This window comes from Chamaea fasciata, unplaced genomic scaffold (genome assembly GCF_029207755.1).
Source record: "Chamaea fasciata isolate MVZ Bird 193981 ecotype frontalis unplaced genomic scaffold, bChaFas1.0.hap1 SCAF_6, whole genome shotgun sequence".
Classification (NCBI taxonomy): Eukaryota; Metazoa; Chordata; class Aves; order Passeriformes; family Sylviidae; genus Chamaea; species Chamaea fasciata.
The window spans coordinates 4186207-4199988 of NW_027094091.1; the positions used below are offsets into that span (position 1 = coordinate 4186207).

At 36.6% G+C, this 13782-nt stretch overlaps 1 protein-coding gene across 2 annotated transcripts in view; it reads right to left on the reverse strand.

Moving 5' to 3' along the window:
- Window positions 1-273: 273 nt before the first annotated feature.
- Window positions 274-13782, reverse strand: part of GRK4 (G protein-coupled receptor kinase 4) — a 39652-nt gene continuing 26143 nt past the window's right edge. The window contains exons 11-16 of one of the 2 annotated variants that reach the window (XM_066185251.1): window positions 12249-12338; window positions 11493-11701; window positions 10548-10685; window positions 9798-9935; window positions 7776-7898; window positions 274-6338 (exon numbers count right to left, since the gene is read on the reverse strand). In XM_066185251.1, coding sequence (XP_066041348.1) covers window positions 6285-6338; window positions 7776-7898; window positions 9798-9935; window positions 10548-10685; window positions 11493-11701; window positions 12249-12338 — 752 coding nt within the window. In that variant the 3' untranslated portion in view covers window positions 274-6284. Of the gene's footprint in view, window positions 6339-7775; window positions 7899-9797; window positions 9936-10539; window positions 10686-11492; window positions 11702-12248; window positions 12339-13782 lie in introns of those variants that run through there. The other variant, XM_066185252.1, reaches the window with a different exon arrangement.

Below are 13782 nucleotides of genomic sequence, written 5' to 3' on the forward strand. Positions count from 1 at the left end.
CGCTCCGCACCTGAGTGGGGACTTGCTTTCTCAGAGGATACTTCTTGCGCACACGTATTAAACATACAGGATATAACAGAAACAGTATAGAATATTTAAATCATTCGATTACTAAACACTTTTTAAAAATCAACAGAATTGTGAAGTTTCCAATTGCAACCACTGATTTTAATATATCTGCTTGTTAATACAGACTTTAAATGACAGCTGATAAGAACTGGCAATTCAACTTATCTCACACACATGAAACTGGTTCCAGCAATAAAAATGGAGAACAGCTCTCAGAACTTCTGAGAAAATAAATTTCCAGTAATTTAACTTGGTTATTGTTAGCAGACACGAAGAAATGAAGCAAAGCTCATGTCTCTGAATACTCAGGCCTACAGAAGTCAAAGATCACATTCTTGCCAGATATTCTCTAGAAGAATGCTCTGCCAGTTAACTTTATTAGCATGTTAATAAAAGACAAATTATTTGAAAAAGTCCTCTGAAAGGAAACCTATCCTTAGTCCTGAAAGCAATTCAGCTTAAAGCAAAACCTTATTTCATTATAGAAGTGCTACAAAATGTGAGCTTTTAAGGTAAAACCAGTATTTTCCCCGATTATTTCACGATAAAGCTTGCAGAAACGTTTCTCTGGAACATGTGGACGATCATGAATTTTTTATTTAGCAAACGATACATGATAAAAGATGACAGCAGAGTTGGAATCCTGCACACACTCTGTGCATGTGCCACTTCACACTTTGAAATAAATTTAAGCGCAGTAAAAAGAGCATAAGCTCTTATCAAAGATTAAACAAGCCACCAACCAAGGCAGCCCTCGCAAAGCTGCTCTGAAGCTTTCGATCAAAGTGTGCCAGTCCCCTGTGAGCTGCTGACTCACCGGCAGGAGCGCCGAGGCAGTGCCTGCCCACCAGCTCATTGCTCTTTGTTTTCCCTGTCCTTCCGAGCTCTATCGCCACCGAGAGACTCATTAACTGTGAGCTGAGAGAAGTGGAAGGTAACTCAGGGTATCAGGTTTTTCTTTAGTGAATGCCTTTATTCTACGTTCTCCCGGTCCAAACGGACTGATCCGTCGTTTTTGCGTGTATCATGTCACTGGCCTGCCCCACAAGCACCCGCACTGGCAAAAATAAAGCGGCGTAAACCTGGCAAGGGGCAAGAAAAAGCAAGGCAGGATTAGAGAACAAGCGTTTTTGTAAAGTCGACGTTACCTCAAAGAAAAGTTCCAATTAACAATTCATACCTAAAAGATTATCTGAAATTTAGGGGTTGACAACTAATTACTCTCAGCCTCCGGGAGAAAAAGAAAAGAAACATGTTCTTACCTTGTCTCTAAAGTTACCCCTTGATTTAATGTTTTTAAGACGAGCATATCAAAGAGTATTTTTCACCCTATCCTGAAATCCCACTTTGGGCAGCATTTCTGAATTTCCATGAACAATTCAGCAGGTAATTGGTACTACTCCATGACACTGCTGGCCCATGTGGTTTGGCATATGCACGGATAATCTGCAATATGTCACAGCACGGTTGTAGCGTTTTAAGGTCATTTAATTTGAAGCTCTTTTGTAGAGCATTTGGGAGCTCTGTCCTTCAACTCATGTTATAAAATTAAAATAAATGTGCTAGTGAAAAACAGCCCATCCCGATAATTCTGTTTTTTCACATGGAAATTTATGCAGAAATCGAGATCCAGACCATAAGATAAGGTATCAGTTGAGCCAGTACAGCAGAACTAGGGCACTTTTTCCTGGATTCGACTATCTTACATTGGTAATAAACTTACACTACGCAATAGACATTTTCCGCTTCGAGAAATTGGATTTTTTTTAATTACAATTTTCCTTTTTTTTTTTTCTATCCCAGCTACCACAATAGACATGTAAATAAATCACATTAGACAGTAATACATGTGGTTGAGATATGTGGCAGTGTTTTGCTTTTATTTCAGGAATTACAATGCTTGAACATCCAGGAAGACAGCTCACACAAGAACAGTCAGCGGTTTGGAGATGCTGGAACTAACACATCACATTTAACAGTCAGCATCCTATGCTTGGAACGAATTCTGGTGTTTTGGACACAAGTGGATCATGGAAGAAGTTACCTACAGCTCATGTGCAAAACTTAAGTTACACCACAAGAACAATTATGAAATAAAAAAGAATTGTTCATTCAGCAGAAGAGACATCATCATCACCAAAATAAGCCAGGTGACTAATTCGAAGTAAATACGACTTCAGTTTAAAGATGTTTTCCAATAATTCAAATTTCACTTCCTAAAGAAAAGTGTTTTCTGAAAATATATACTAAAATGGAGATGATTTTAATGTTGAATTCCTACAATGCTAATTTGTAAACCATAAAAAAATAATACTTTTGTTGCCATATTTTAGTAACTTGTAAACAAGTATTCTCTGTTTGTACAAATGGCAATGAAAAAAATTCTTACATCAGTGTAGTTTGAAAAATAATTGGAAGTGCATTCTAAGAATGGATTGTTGGTTTTAATAGCTTCTATCTTTAATAGCTTCTATCATTGATTTATAAACGAGACAATTTTATTCTGATATGGAGATATATTCTCTTTCATACTCAAAAACATTCAGGGCTACTGTTTTAAGATTTGAGGGAAAAAGATAAGAGACAAAAGCTATTAAAGCCAAAGCTTTGTCAATAACACTCTTGTTGTTACAGACATATTACAGTTTTTTTCCTACTTACTTAGTTTTAAGGTCTCATTTCTTCAGCTGAGACCATTCTGTTGTTGTTATAATCCAGAAACAACACCATCTCTATTATGAACACACCTCAGGGGGCAGGGGGAAGCTGATGGCTTTTTTAATAGAAAAAACCAACCCTGAGGCATCAAGATTCTATTCTGCTGGTCACAACATTGAAAAGCGTTAAGCGAGCCAGTAAGACAGTGGTACATTGTTTCACAGTCTCTGAATTTTGAGCTAAATAGAGAGGTTTGAGGTAAGCACAAGCAGACATGAAGAGTTACATACACAAATGCTTGGAAACACACGCCACAGGAAGGGGGTTGATCTCATGCAAATAACTCCATGGAGTTCCATAGGTCTTTCCAAATCTTGCACCAGTAGAACACTGGATTGTCTCACTGCTAGTAAAGCACATGGGTCTAGAGAATGAAGTACTGCTGAATTACAAGTTATGTTGGCTTGCCCCATCCCACTCCAACACTTTCATGGAAGTGGAAGACTACATAATCAGTAAACACAACCTGCTATTTTCTCCCTTCTTTGTCCCAGTTTTGTCCTAAAAATATCAAGAGCTAAGTTCATATTAAATTTCTCACGCTGTGATATTTTGCTTTCAGGTGTTCTCCCCTCTCCTTAGCCTTTCCTTGCTCTCAGGATGCATCTCCAAACTCCTGATACTCCAGTGAAAACCCTTAACCAATGTTAGTCACCTTAAACTGCCTGACATCTTCCCCTCTGTGTACTGTGTAAGGAGAGTTATGCTGATTGCTGATCATTCCAGTTCCTTGGGTTTTTTTCTAATTTTTCAGGGGATTCACATCAGGTAAGATCCAATCATTATGTTGTATTTCTAGCCAAAAGGGATAAATTCATAGTACAATAATGCCATCTTCAGCCTACTGGGGAAGAACCAATCAACTAACCAAAAAAAAAAAAAAAAGGCAAACCCCAAACCCAATGGAATTTAGGTTGTAATCCTGCAAACATATATTCACTAAAAAACAATTCAATACTGCTATTCTGAATTTAAGAAAAAACTTGTGAAATTAAACTAAGTAAAACTTCATAAAACCAAACAAATTCTCTCACTTTTTTACAAGGAGTTTCTTTGTCCAAAGAAGTGGATATGTAAATAACCATTTCTTAGGAACAATTTTCCTTTTCTTTTAACACTCTTTCTTGAGAGATTCATGGAAAATATGTGTTAAGCCTCAACACTCCAAAATAGAGAAGTTGATTTTATTTTTTATTAAGATTCCTCTCCATCCAAGACAGAAAGGAAACTTGAAGTACATGATAAACAGATTTTCAGATTTAATTTGTTAAAACCAATTCCTGTATTTTCTTCATAAACATTATTCAGCTTGTGTCTGTGGTATTCTTGCCCAAATTTCAAGTTACACTACACGGACATTAAATCCAGAGTATCACCCTGCATGTCTGGTGTTTATACAATCACCTTTGCCTCAGAACAGCAAGCCTAAGATCTTAAAAATTCAAACCCCTTCATCAGAGAAACGATGACTTCTCCAACCATGTAGGTATTTATAAAACACTTCAGTTACTTCCCTATTTTTCCATACCAATTTTTTTAGAGTTCTTCTATTGCCGTGGTACAAAATAAAGAGGGTCAGGTCAGACTGCCAGCTCACTGTCTCGCACATAATGGTTCCAGCCAACACCCTTACTTCAGGTGTTTCTGTCAAGCCTCCCATCCCTTCACTATTACATCAGACCATCTTCCAGTAATTCATTCAGACTCTCTCACCCTCTGCCAATTTCTCCCTTTGTACTCTCTAAAAGAGTCACTTTGCAGCCCTGTGTGCTGTTTTAGACTGGAGGAAAAATGCACTGAAAACACAGGAAAACAGTCTCATTCCTCATTTCTGTGGCACAGTAGCCAAGAGGAACAATTTCAGAGAAACACCAGATGAGCCCCAGTAGGCTTCTGCAACACACTGGTTTTCCAATGTTTTCAAATTGTCATCAATTAAAACTTTGTCTTTGGACACCAAATGCCATGAATTAAAGCCTGATGATAGGCTCGAATATCAAATATATCCTGTGAGTTTTTCAGAAGCAGCTGAAGTTTCTTCCAGTGGGTCTGCAGATCACAAGACAGACCTTTTTGAGGTGGGATGCCTATTCTGTTGCTCTGTGTGTACAAGACATGTGTGGTCTGGCTGGTGCCCCAGAGATGTGAAAGGGAAAGAAAATGCATGCACAGTTGAGACAAATCTTCAGAATACACAGCAAAATATGAAACTAAAATCACGTCTCCAACTCCAAAGGCTTTCCATTGTATTTCAAGTACCCAACTCATTTTTGAAAACAGAAGAGGCTCTCAATGAAATGTGCACTTTAAATTGACTCTCATATCCAGATTAATAGTTTTACTGGAAAATTTACAAAATAAAAGGTCTGACCTACTGTGAGTCCAGAAGAATGGAAGTTTGCCTAGCTGTCAAGCAGCTTTTGTCAGTTTCACTAATGAACATCAGGTAATCACAACAAACTTCAATACCAGCTCCACATCTGTATTAGGCAATCATTAAAGGCATGTTTTAATGTTTCTGTTTTAAAAGGCTATAAGAAAAAAATATTTACATAATTAAATTCAACACATAATGCTACCTTGCCCTTCTCCCAGTGGCAGTGATCACTGTCAACCCTACAACAATGTATGTTACAACATAAGCAGAGAGGACATTAGTAAGAGGAGCCCAGGCTTGTAACCCATTATAAAACTGTAACATCCTACATGGAGTTAAAATTAACTATTTCATTTATAGAAAATAAAATAAAACTCTGTCCCCACAGGTAAAGAGAAATCTTTTCAGTAAAGACAATGAAGTTTTCAAAATATAGTTATAAAATTTTGGCATAGGTTGACTTGCATGGTTCATGACAAGAAGCTCTATGGAGAGGATGTGTAAGATAGGCTGAAGATGGGATACTTCAGCTTGTTACAGGATTAAGCTAAATGTTCAAAGTTCTCTTTATACAGAAATACAGAAAGAGATTCTACAGAGCCTGATAATAAAGAGCAATTCCTAATAGCTGGCCACAGTGCACTGAATTCCTTTTTGTTTCTTAGCAGTGGCTTGAGAGATACATTAGGTAATAGCACTGCCATGCTGCTGGATAATACCAGAATTATTAAATTTATCAGTACAGCAATTTTACAGTTAAGAAAACTGCTAATAAAGATCCTAATGATCAAGAAGAGTTTTACCAGGAGCACGGTCAAGTTACAGTGATGCCATAGATATCATCTCTATGCTTTGAAATCCTTTTAGTATTTCTAGGTTCATTCCCCTGGGAAAAAAATAATCAAGATAAATCAAATTCATACAGAAACACACTCACTCAAATGGCACTCATTGCTTTTTTGTACAATTAAGCTTTAGTGAAAATATACATCTTAAAACAAATGAAGTACAAATGTACAAAAATCCTTGAACTCAGATAAAAAATATATATAATACAATTTGCTACAGAGATATAAAACATTTAACGTTTGCTCATCCTTTCTGATGAACATAAAATGATTTAAAGTCTGGAGGACTCCTGCTCATCATCACTGCAATCAGATTTGAAGCAGACCTGCAAGAGAAGACAGACAACTCAGCTGCAGAACTAATACTGTTCTTTATTTGTGTGTTTTCTGGGGCACAGAAATGCTGAGGGGGTGGGTCTTTTTCTAGCACATTTTACTCCATTCTAACTAAATGCTTTCGAAAATTCAAAGGAATCCACAATCTCAACCCCAAATCTCAAGTCATTAAAATTTAATTAAAGTTCTTTCCTTCTTTTAACTTCACTAAGACAATTAACTGCAGTCCTATTAGTTCAATATCTACTGAAAACTGTCCAACACTATTCATTTTTTTGGGCTTCTTCTCAATACACAGAACCATGTCCTGGGACAGTATGAATCCTGCTGATTTTTGGCTGGAAAAGACTACAGTAAGACACAAGCTTTAACTTTAGCTATGTGAGAATATTAGTACACTCAACCATCCCCTCTATTCCATTAGTCAAAGTGGGGGAAAACTCTTTTTGAAAAGGTGAACTAAAAATGACAGTACTATTATACATTCCATTAGCATTGTACCATTTTAGAAAGGTGAATTGCCAGCTGTAGACAAAAAATTTCTTCATGCAATTTTAATACATGGCCTTGCTCTGGCTACTTAATGATATGCACCTAGCAATTTTAAAATTCCATTTCTGCTTGAAAGCAAAAGTAATTTCTACCCAAATATTCACTACTGGAATATACTCAAGCTTCTCAAGATAATTCCTCTCTAAGTGCAGGCACACTGAGCAAGCAGAATTGTATATAACATCTTGAACTGCAAACCTTTACAAATAGTCTATTTCTTATATCCTGTAGACAATTACAATACATTATGTGTCTTCTAGGTGGTAAATACTCAATTCTCTGAACAAGAAATTCTTCTACTAAAGAGTAGAAGTCTGTGTGTAAGAAAAGGCTGAGCATTATCTGTTATGTAAAGATCTATTATGTCATTGTTTTGGTGAAGGCATTAAACTGCCTAAAATACTTTAACATTTGTTTTGTGATGCTTCTAATTTATTTTGGGGATATTTCTACTTATTTATTAGATAGATATTTATTTTTGCTTATGAACTTATTTATTACTAGTTTGCATACAGGGCCTCAGTTATCTCTGAAGACATACCACGGTTTTAATTTAAAAATGGTAAAAATATATAAGAAGCAAGACCCAAATTAACCTCTTTAGCAAAGGAAGGTCTATAGCACAGCTTTTAACAGAACCCACTACCTTTTTCCCAGGTAACTAGAGGAGGAAAGAATGCTGAGGGAGGAAAGCTTCCTGGAGTTATAGGGATTGCCATAATTTCTGAAATGTGGTGGACGGGCAAAGCCATAACAAAACAGATTTCATTAGTTTCAGTATGCAGTGAACAACCTGGTTTTCCTATCACTAATTAATAATATTAAAAAAAAGAATGGAAGATTATTTTCTTCTGAAAGAAAAGAAATGCCCTTACCTCTCCACTAAAAAGTCTGTGAAAGAAGCCTCTCTTTGGCTTAGGAGACTTCTCTCTGTCTGGTGACACAGTACCATCAGTTTCATATGCATTGATATCTTCAAAGCATCCCGTTTCAATCATCTTTGAAACACATGAAATATAAATGAAATAACCATAAAAGCCTCTCCAACAAGTTCCAGGTTGTATCTATTTACTCTGGCTGGCTACTCCTAACACTTAAAAATTCATCAGCCAAACTACACCACTGTCTCCAAAAGGAGGCACAAAGCTGACATTGACTCTCCTTGTGCACTCAACCAACTAAAGAATAGCAATGAGAGCACTCTCACACAGAACTGTCAGGTGCTCCCCTTGCTTGTTTCTCATTCTAGCCTTTCTCCTGCTTGTGATGCAATAAAGAGAAGCTTTTAGAACCATAAATAGATTTTTCTTTCAGATATTCTATTCATTTCAGAGCAGTCCAGCCAAAAAAACGGAGTATCTCTATGCCCTGGACTGAACTTAATTAACAAACATGACATGGGAGGAAAAAAACGATATAATGAAGATGGGTCTCTGGAGAGAAACAAGGGATTTTGAAATAATCTTTGTCTCTGTACACAGAAACCAAAGAAATAAAACCACATTTACTGGGTACAGAAAGGACAGCAGGAAGAGTGAATGCCAAAAGTAACCAACAGGCAGGGTCAGAAGGGGGGAGTGGCTAATGCCCAAATCCAGTTGGCGTTTACCAGTAAGTGCCACGGGTACACAGCGGTCACTACAGCAGGCAGCCAAATGAATGTACCTTGTCGAGGGAGAGAGGGCATAAAGAGGAGTAAGAAGAAATGCAGCCTGCTTTTGTTGTAAACCATGACATTGGGTAAATTATGGAATGGTGAGAGAAAGTCTTTGACAGGCAAAAATTTGAGGGCAAGTTCAGTAACATGAATTAAAAGAAAAAAAAGGAGCACCAATGTACAATGAAATCTGCACTTCTTCCTCGAAGAAAAGGAATTGCCATAGCAAGAATTCCACGACTACTACCAACTCTATCCCTCTCTGCAGGGTTAGTTATTAAGCTGCAGTGCATTTTTTAATGACTAGATCACACATTCTGAAGTTCAGAATTACAACATAGTATAGGAAATACTTCTTTCTCCAAGGTTCACTGTTTCTCAGTGAAAACTTTGTACATCAAATGATACCTTTTCAAATATTATTCTTAATTTAATGCAAAAAAGCAAAAGGAAAACCGAAGGAAATGTACTTTTTTCCTCCAAATTGTTTAGAAATTGCTCATCTTTTGTGTTCAAGCTTTAAATAAAATGCAATCACATACAGAGAGAGAAACAACACTAGTAGAATTCAAGACAATAGTAATTTCAGAAAGTCACAAATAAATTATAATGAGGGGAAGGCATTCATAACAAGAACTACAATTTTAAATAATTGTTACTGAGTGCTCTTGCTGAAACAGTGAAGAGGATTTGAATTGCATGCAGAGGCAGCAAAACTCTAGTACTCTTTGCAGACTACTAGAATATTCATTCACTAGGCATATGAAAAAACTTTTGATATTGAACTGTTTTGAAACCTTGAAAAAGATGACTCTGCAATTCTGTATTACTGTCACCTGAATACTCTATTGATACACAGCCTATATACAAACAGCTTGCACTGCACCTATTTGCTTTTGAACACTTGGAATAACATTCCATCCCTCTCCTGTGAACAGCAATACTGAATAACATGTGACTGAACAACAAGGAAGAGGTGGTCCTACTGATACTAATACTGTCCTGTAAGCTGTGCTTATGATGACAAGATGCCAGACTTAATTAATGCAAATTTACCATAGATCTCAGTTATTTAGCAGTTGTTATTGTTTTTGGAAAAATATCTTTTTCTGAAGCCTCTCAGCAAAGAAGTCTAAGGCAGAAACCTCTTTACATCTCCTAGAGAAAATCATTATATCTTTTATTAAATATTCTATACTCCTGTACTAAAGAAAATAATCTTGTAAGAAATGTACATTACCTCATTTTGCCAAGGTATTGAGACACAACCAGTCACAAATTTGGAATAGAAGTCATCATCTGTGGTATCCAGGTTCACTCCTTTTACTGTTGAGAACTGCTCAATGTCCAGGACATCTTTACAATAAACGGCACGTGGCTGCAGTACAATACAAGATGACCTCATTAAAGTTTTGGATTTAGGGACTTTTAGTTTGGTTTTATTTTCCCTAGATGAGCAGAAGGGAGCAAAATGTCTGCAATTTTACATTTCACATTGCTGATCACCAAATTACACTGTTCTGTGGAACAGAAATACAAAGACTCTCTTCATAAGGCACCGGAGCAATTCTATCCATTCTGCAAGTAACACAAAAGAAATACTGAAGCCAGAAATAGCTTGTCTGGATCTCTTAATTCTCTTGTCTGGTTATCATAATTCACTCATCTTCTGTCATCTTCCTTTCAACTCTGGAATATTTTCTTCAAAGCTATTATGCATTTCTTTTTGCATCTGAGCAATGGAAGTGGACTTTTAAGGGCCAAGAAATCAGCTACAAAGCTCCCTAGAGAAATACCACTATTCTGAATTGTTCTGTGATCTCAGATGAAATACCACAAAACAATTAGTTATCATCAACAGCTACAATGGCATTCTTCTCCCAATGCAACTAACTTTAAAGGTTTCTATGGAGTTCATATGATTGCTAACACAAAATTATGACAGCTCTTGCCTTTTTAGATACTAATCAAATCTGTCTCACCTACTTACATCTGGCAAGAATGGAGGTTCTAACATGTTAGCTTCCAGCCTCTTGAAGTTGATGTTCTTGAAAATGGGATGTTGCTTTACAACAGCAGCTCCTCCTTCGGTGCAACCCAGACGTTCCCCTGGATTTTTAGCAAGTAACTGCAGGTACATGGAAAAAAATTGATCTGTGATACAATCCCACAACTAGAACATATATCTACATACAATGTCTTTCAATCAGTTTATTTTGCTACTTGGCCTCTTATTAGGTAAATTTATCATGTATCAAAATTAATTGGAAACCCAAACAACAACATTCTGGGAACAAATAAATTTTCAATAGACAAAAGAATCCCTGAAATCACACGATTTGAAAACCATGCCCCAAGTTATATGAAAATATTTTAATTGATGCCATGTTGAAAAGACTTCATAGTACAGACTTTGCAGTAGGCTTTTCTTTCAGGAAATAAAAACTTATATTTTTTTTTCCTATGGGCTTAAAGTAATGCACATATCTTGCATGAACTAGTACAGAAAAATTGTGAAGCTTTCTGTATAAATTTAAGAACAGGCAAGACAGAAAAAAAAAAGCCATTGTCTTGTGGATAACATTTTAGGTAAAGAAAGTGGTGTACTACTCAGCCACTTGTTCCCATGCAGTATCCAAGATGAGCATGCTATTGTACTCCATCTATAATTACAAGTGGTCCAAGCAGTACTAGATGATTTCATTTGTGTGACAAATAATCAATTTATGCAGCTTTCCTTCATCTTGAGGAAAGTTCTGAATTCTTAGAGTTTGATAACTGAACAGTTCACGAACAATCACAAACTTTCATATGAACTAAAGAAAGGTTTAAGAAATCCAGTTCTGAAAAAAATTCAAGGTTTTAAAATAAAGTAGTTGGTCTCTTTAAAAGGATTAGAAATTTAATTTTCAAACCTCTATGTCTCTTCACCCACCATCCTGCAGATGGATTTTGCCTCCTCTGAAAACTTGTCTGAGTACGTTTCCTGGTCTTCCTTTACTCTCCGGTCAATTTCATCCCGTTTCACTCTTTCCTTGTGCTTCCTGAATGGAGACTGTCCTTCAATCATTTCATAAATCAAACAGCCAAGACCCCACCAATCCGGACTGAATGTGTACTTTTCGTTTTTGAGCACTTCTGGAGCTACAAAACAAAACCAAACACATACCCACAACATTTCACTTTAAATTGACTAATTGTGTATGTGGGAAAAACTCTCAGGTACTCTCTTTGGGCTCTGTGCAGACATGTTTGTGTGAATCCTCTGTACTTTGAAGAAACTTTAATTTCTACAGTGAGAATTCTGTTTGTATCCAAGAGAAAAATCTTAATTTCTTCAATGCTTAAAACCAGTATCCTTTAGAGAATGAAAAAAAAAAAAAAACTGAGAATGTTTTCCAAAGCATGGAAAGAAATGTATTGTCACAGTAATTTCTCTGCTTACTTGTGATCATAAATCTCTTTGAATCTCAGGAAAAATTAGGTGCTTTCTTAAAGTTCTGCCTAGACCTAGAATTTTCATTCAAGTTTATCAGTAGGCTTATAATTAATACTGACATCTACAAATGCATATTATAACCTTTCTTCTTCCCATCACACGTCTAGTGACTCATCCAGGTCCAATACAGTTCTTATATTCACAGAAGCAAATTTCTGGTAAAATGTAACTGACAAAGGATGCTTTACATACCCATGTAACCAACAGTCCCAACTCGTCCTCGGACAGTTTCACCTTCTGGAATCTGCACAGCTAATCCAAGATCTGAAATCCTGATATGTCCTATAGATGTTAAAATAAATTATACATAGTCAGCAAAAATAATGAAGATATATCACTTTTAAAACAAAAAATGTCTATTGTAGACCTCATAAAAAACCCCACTGGAAAGTTTCAAAACATTCATCATATAGCCCTACGTTTATTTAACATAATTAGAAAGGATTGTTTTATTCAGCTCCTCCTTAAAAATGTGAAGAAAGAGAGGCATAGATATAACTGATTTTCTGAAGGTCATACAAAAATAATTTGCTCTTAAGCACTCTAATTCCTAGCTTTGGCATAAGCTGCTGTTCTTGAACAAATAGAAATGCTCATTTCAGATTCTGTATCTATGCATCAGACACTTGTGGTTTTCCATTCTGTATACCCACCACAAGCACTTAGCTTTCCGACTTCTTAATAAAACTTCAAAATTAACTTATTACAAATGTGAGAAAACTGTAGCCTGTACTGAGGGAGCTTGTTTTCCTGTAATGAAGTACCCCAATAATGCCAAACATGAGTACTTGGAATTGCTATCCCCATTTCCACCCCAAACCAAGAGCAGCCCAAGCAATAACCTACTCAGAATTATTTATATTGTAACATGTCAGTTCAATCCTGTGATTTCTTCTTCTCATGAACCACTCCTAAGTGGATAACAGCTTCTATTGCACTTTATCAGCCAAATTTATTGAGCTGACAACCTTCCCCTACCACGTATGGTCTTTACAGCTGTACCTCTAACACAGAAATCATCTGGCAATAGACTGGTTTGTCATGCACTGCTCAGTGGGGAACCAGTCCAAGCAGGGCAATGGGAAAAAACCCACCCCACTCTCCCTCACAATCCCAAGGACAGATACAGTTCTTTGCTGGATAGACTCAGGAACTGTTTCAAGCACATTGAAGACATTTCAAGGCAAGAATTGTATTGACATTTTAATTTAAAAACACATAAGGTACTTCCTGAATAAAAATGTAAAAGTCTAGACAGAAGAAAGGACAATTACATTTTCAATTCCATTTTAAAACAATTTTGTAGAAAGATTCATTTCCAAAAAAGAGAAAAGGAGCAAAACCCACACTTATTTCCAATAGTGGTCATAAGGACAGGGATACTGTTGTTTACAGAAACACCCTAGACTCACAGAATGATTCAGGCTGGAAGGGACTTCAGAAGGTCTCTAGTAAACCCTTCTGAGCAAGCAGGCAGCCCAAGGTGTCCAAGGCTTTTAAAATCCTTATTTAGAAACCCTCCAGGAGTGAACACTGCATCACCTCTCTGGGTAGCCCATTCCAATGCCCAAGTAACCTTTGTAGATATGTGCTGTGGCACTCAAAAAGCTCCACAGCATCAATATTAGTTAACAGGATATTAATTTCTCATGCACATGTGTTAGATAATCAGGGGATGAAGAGAGAGAGTATGGAAAAAGTCAAGTACCACGCTATATACTGGTTA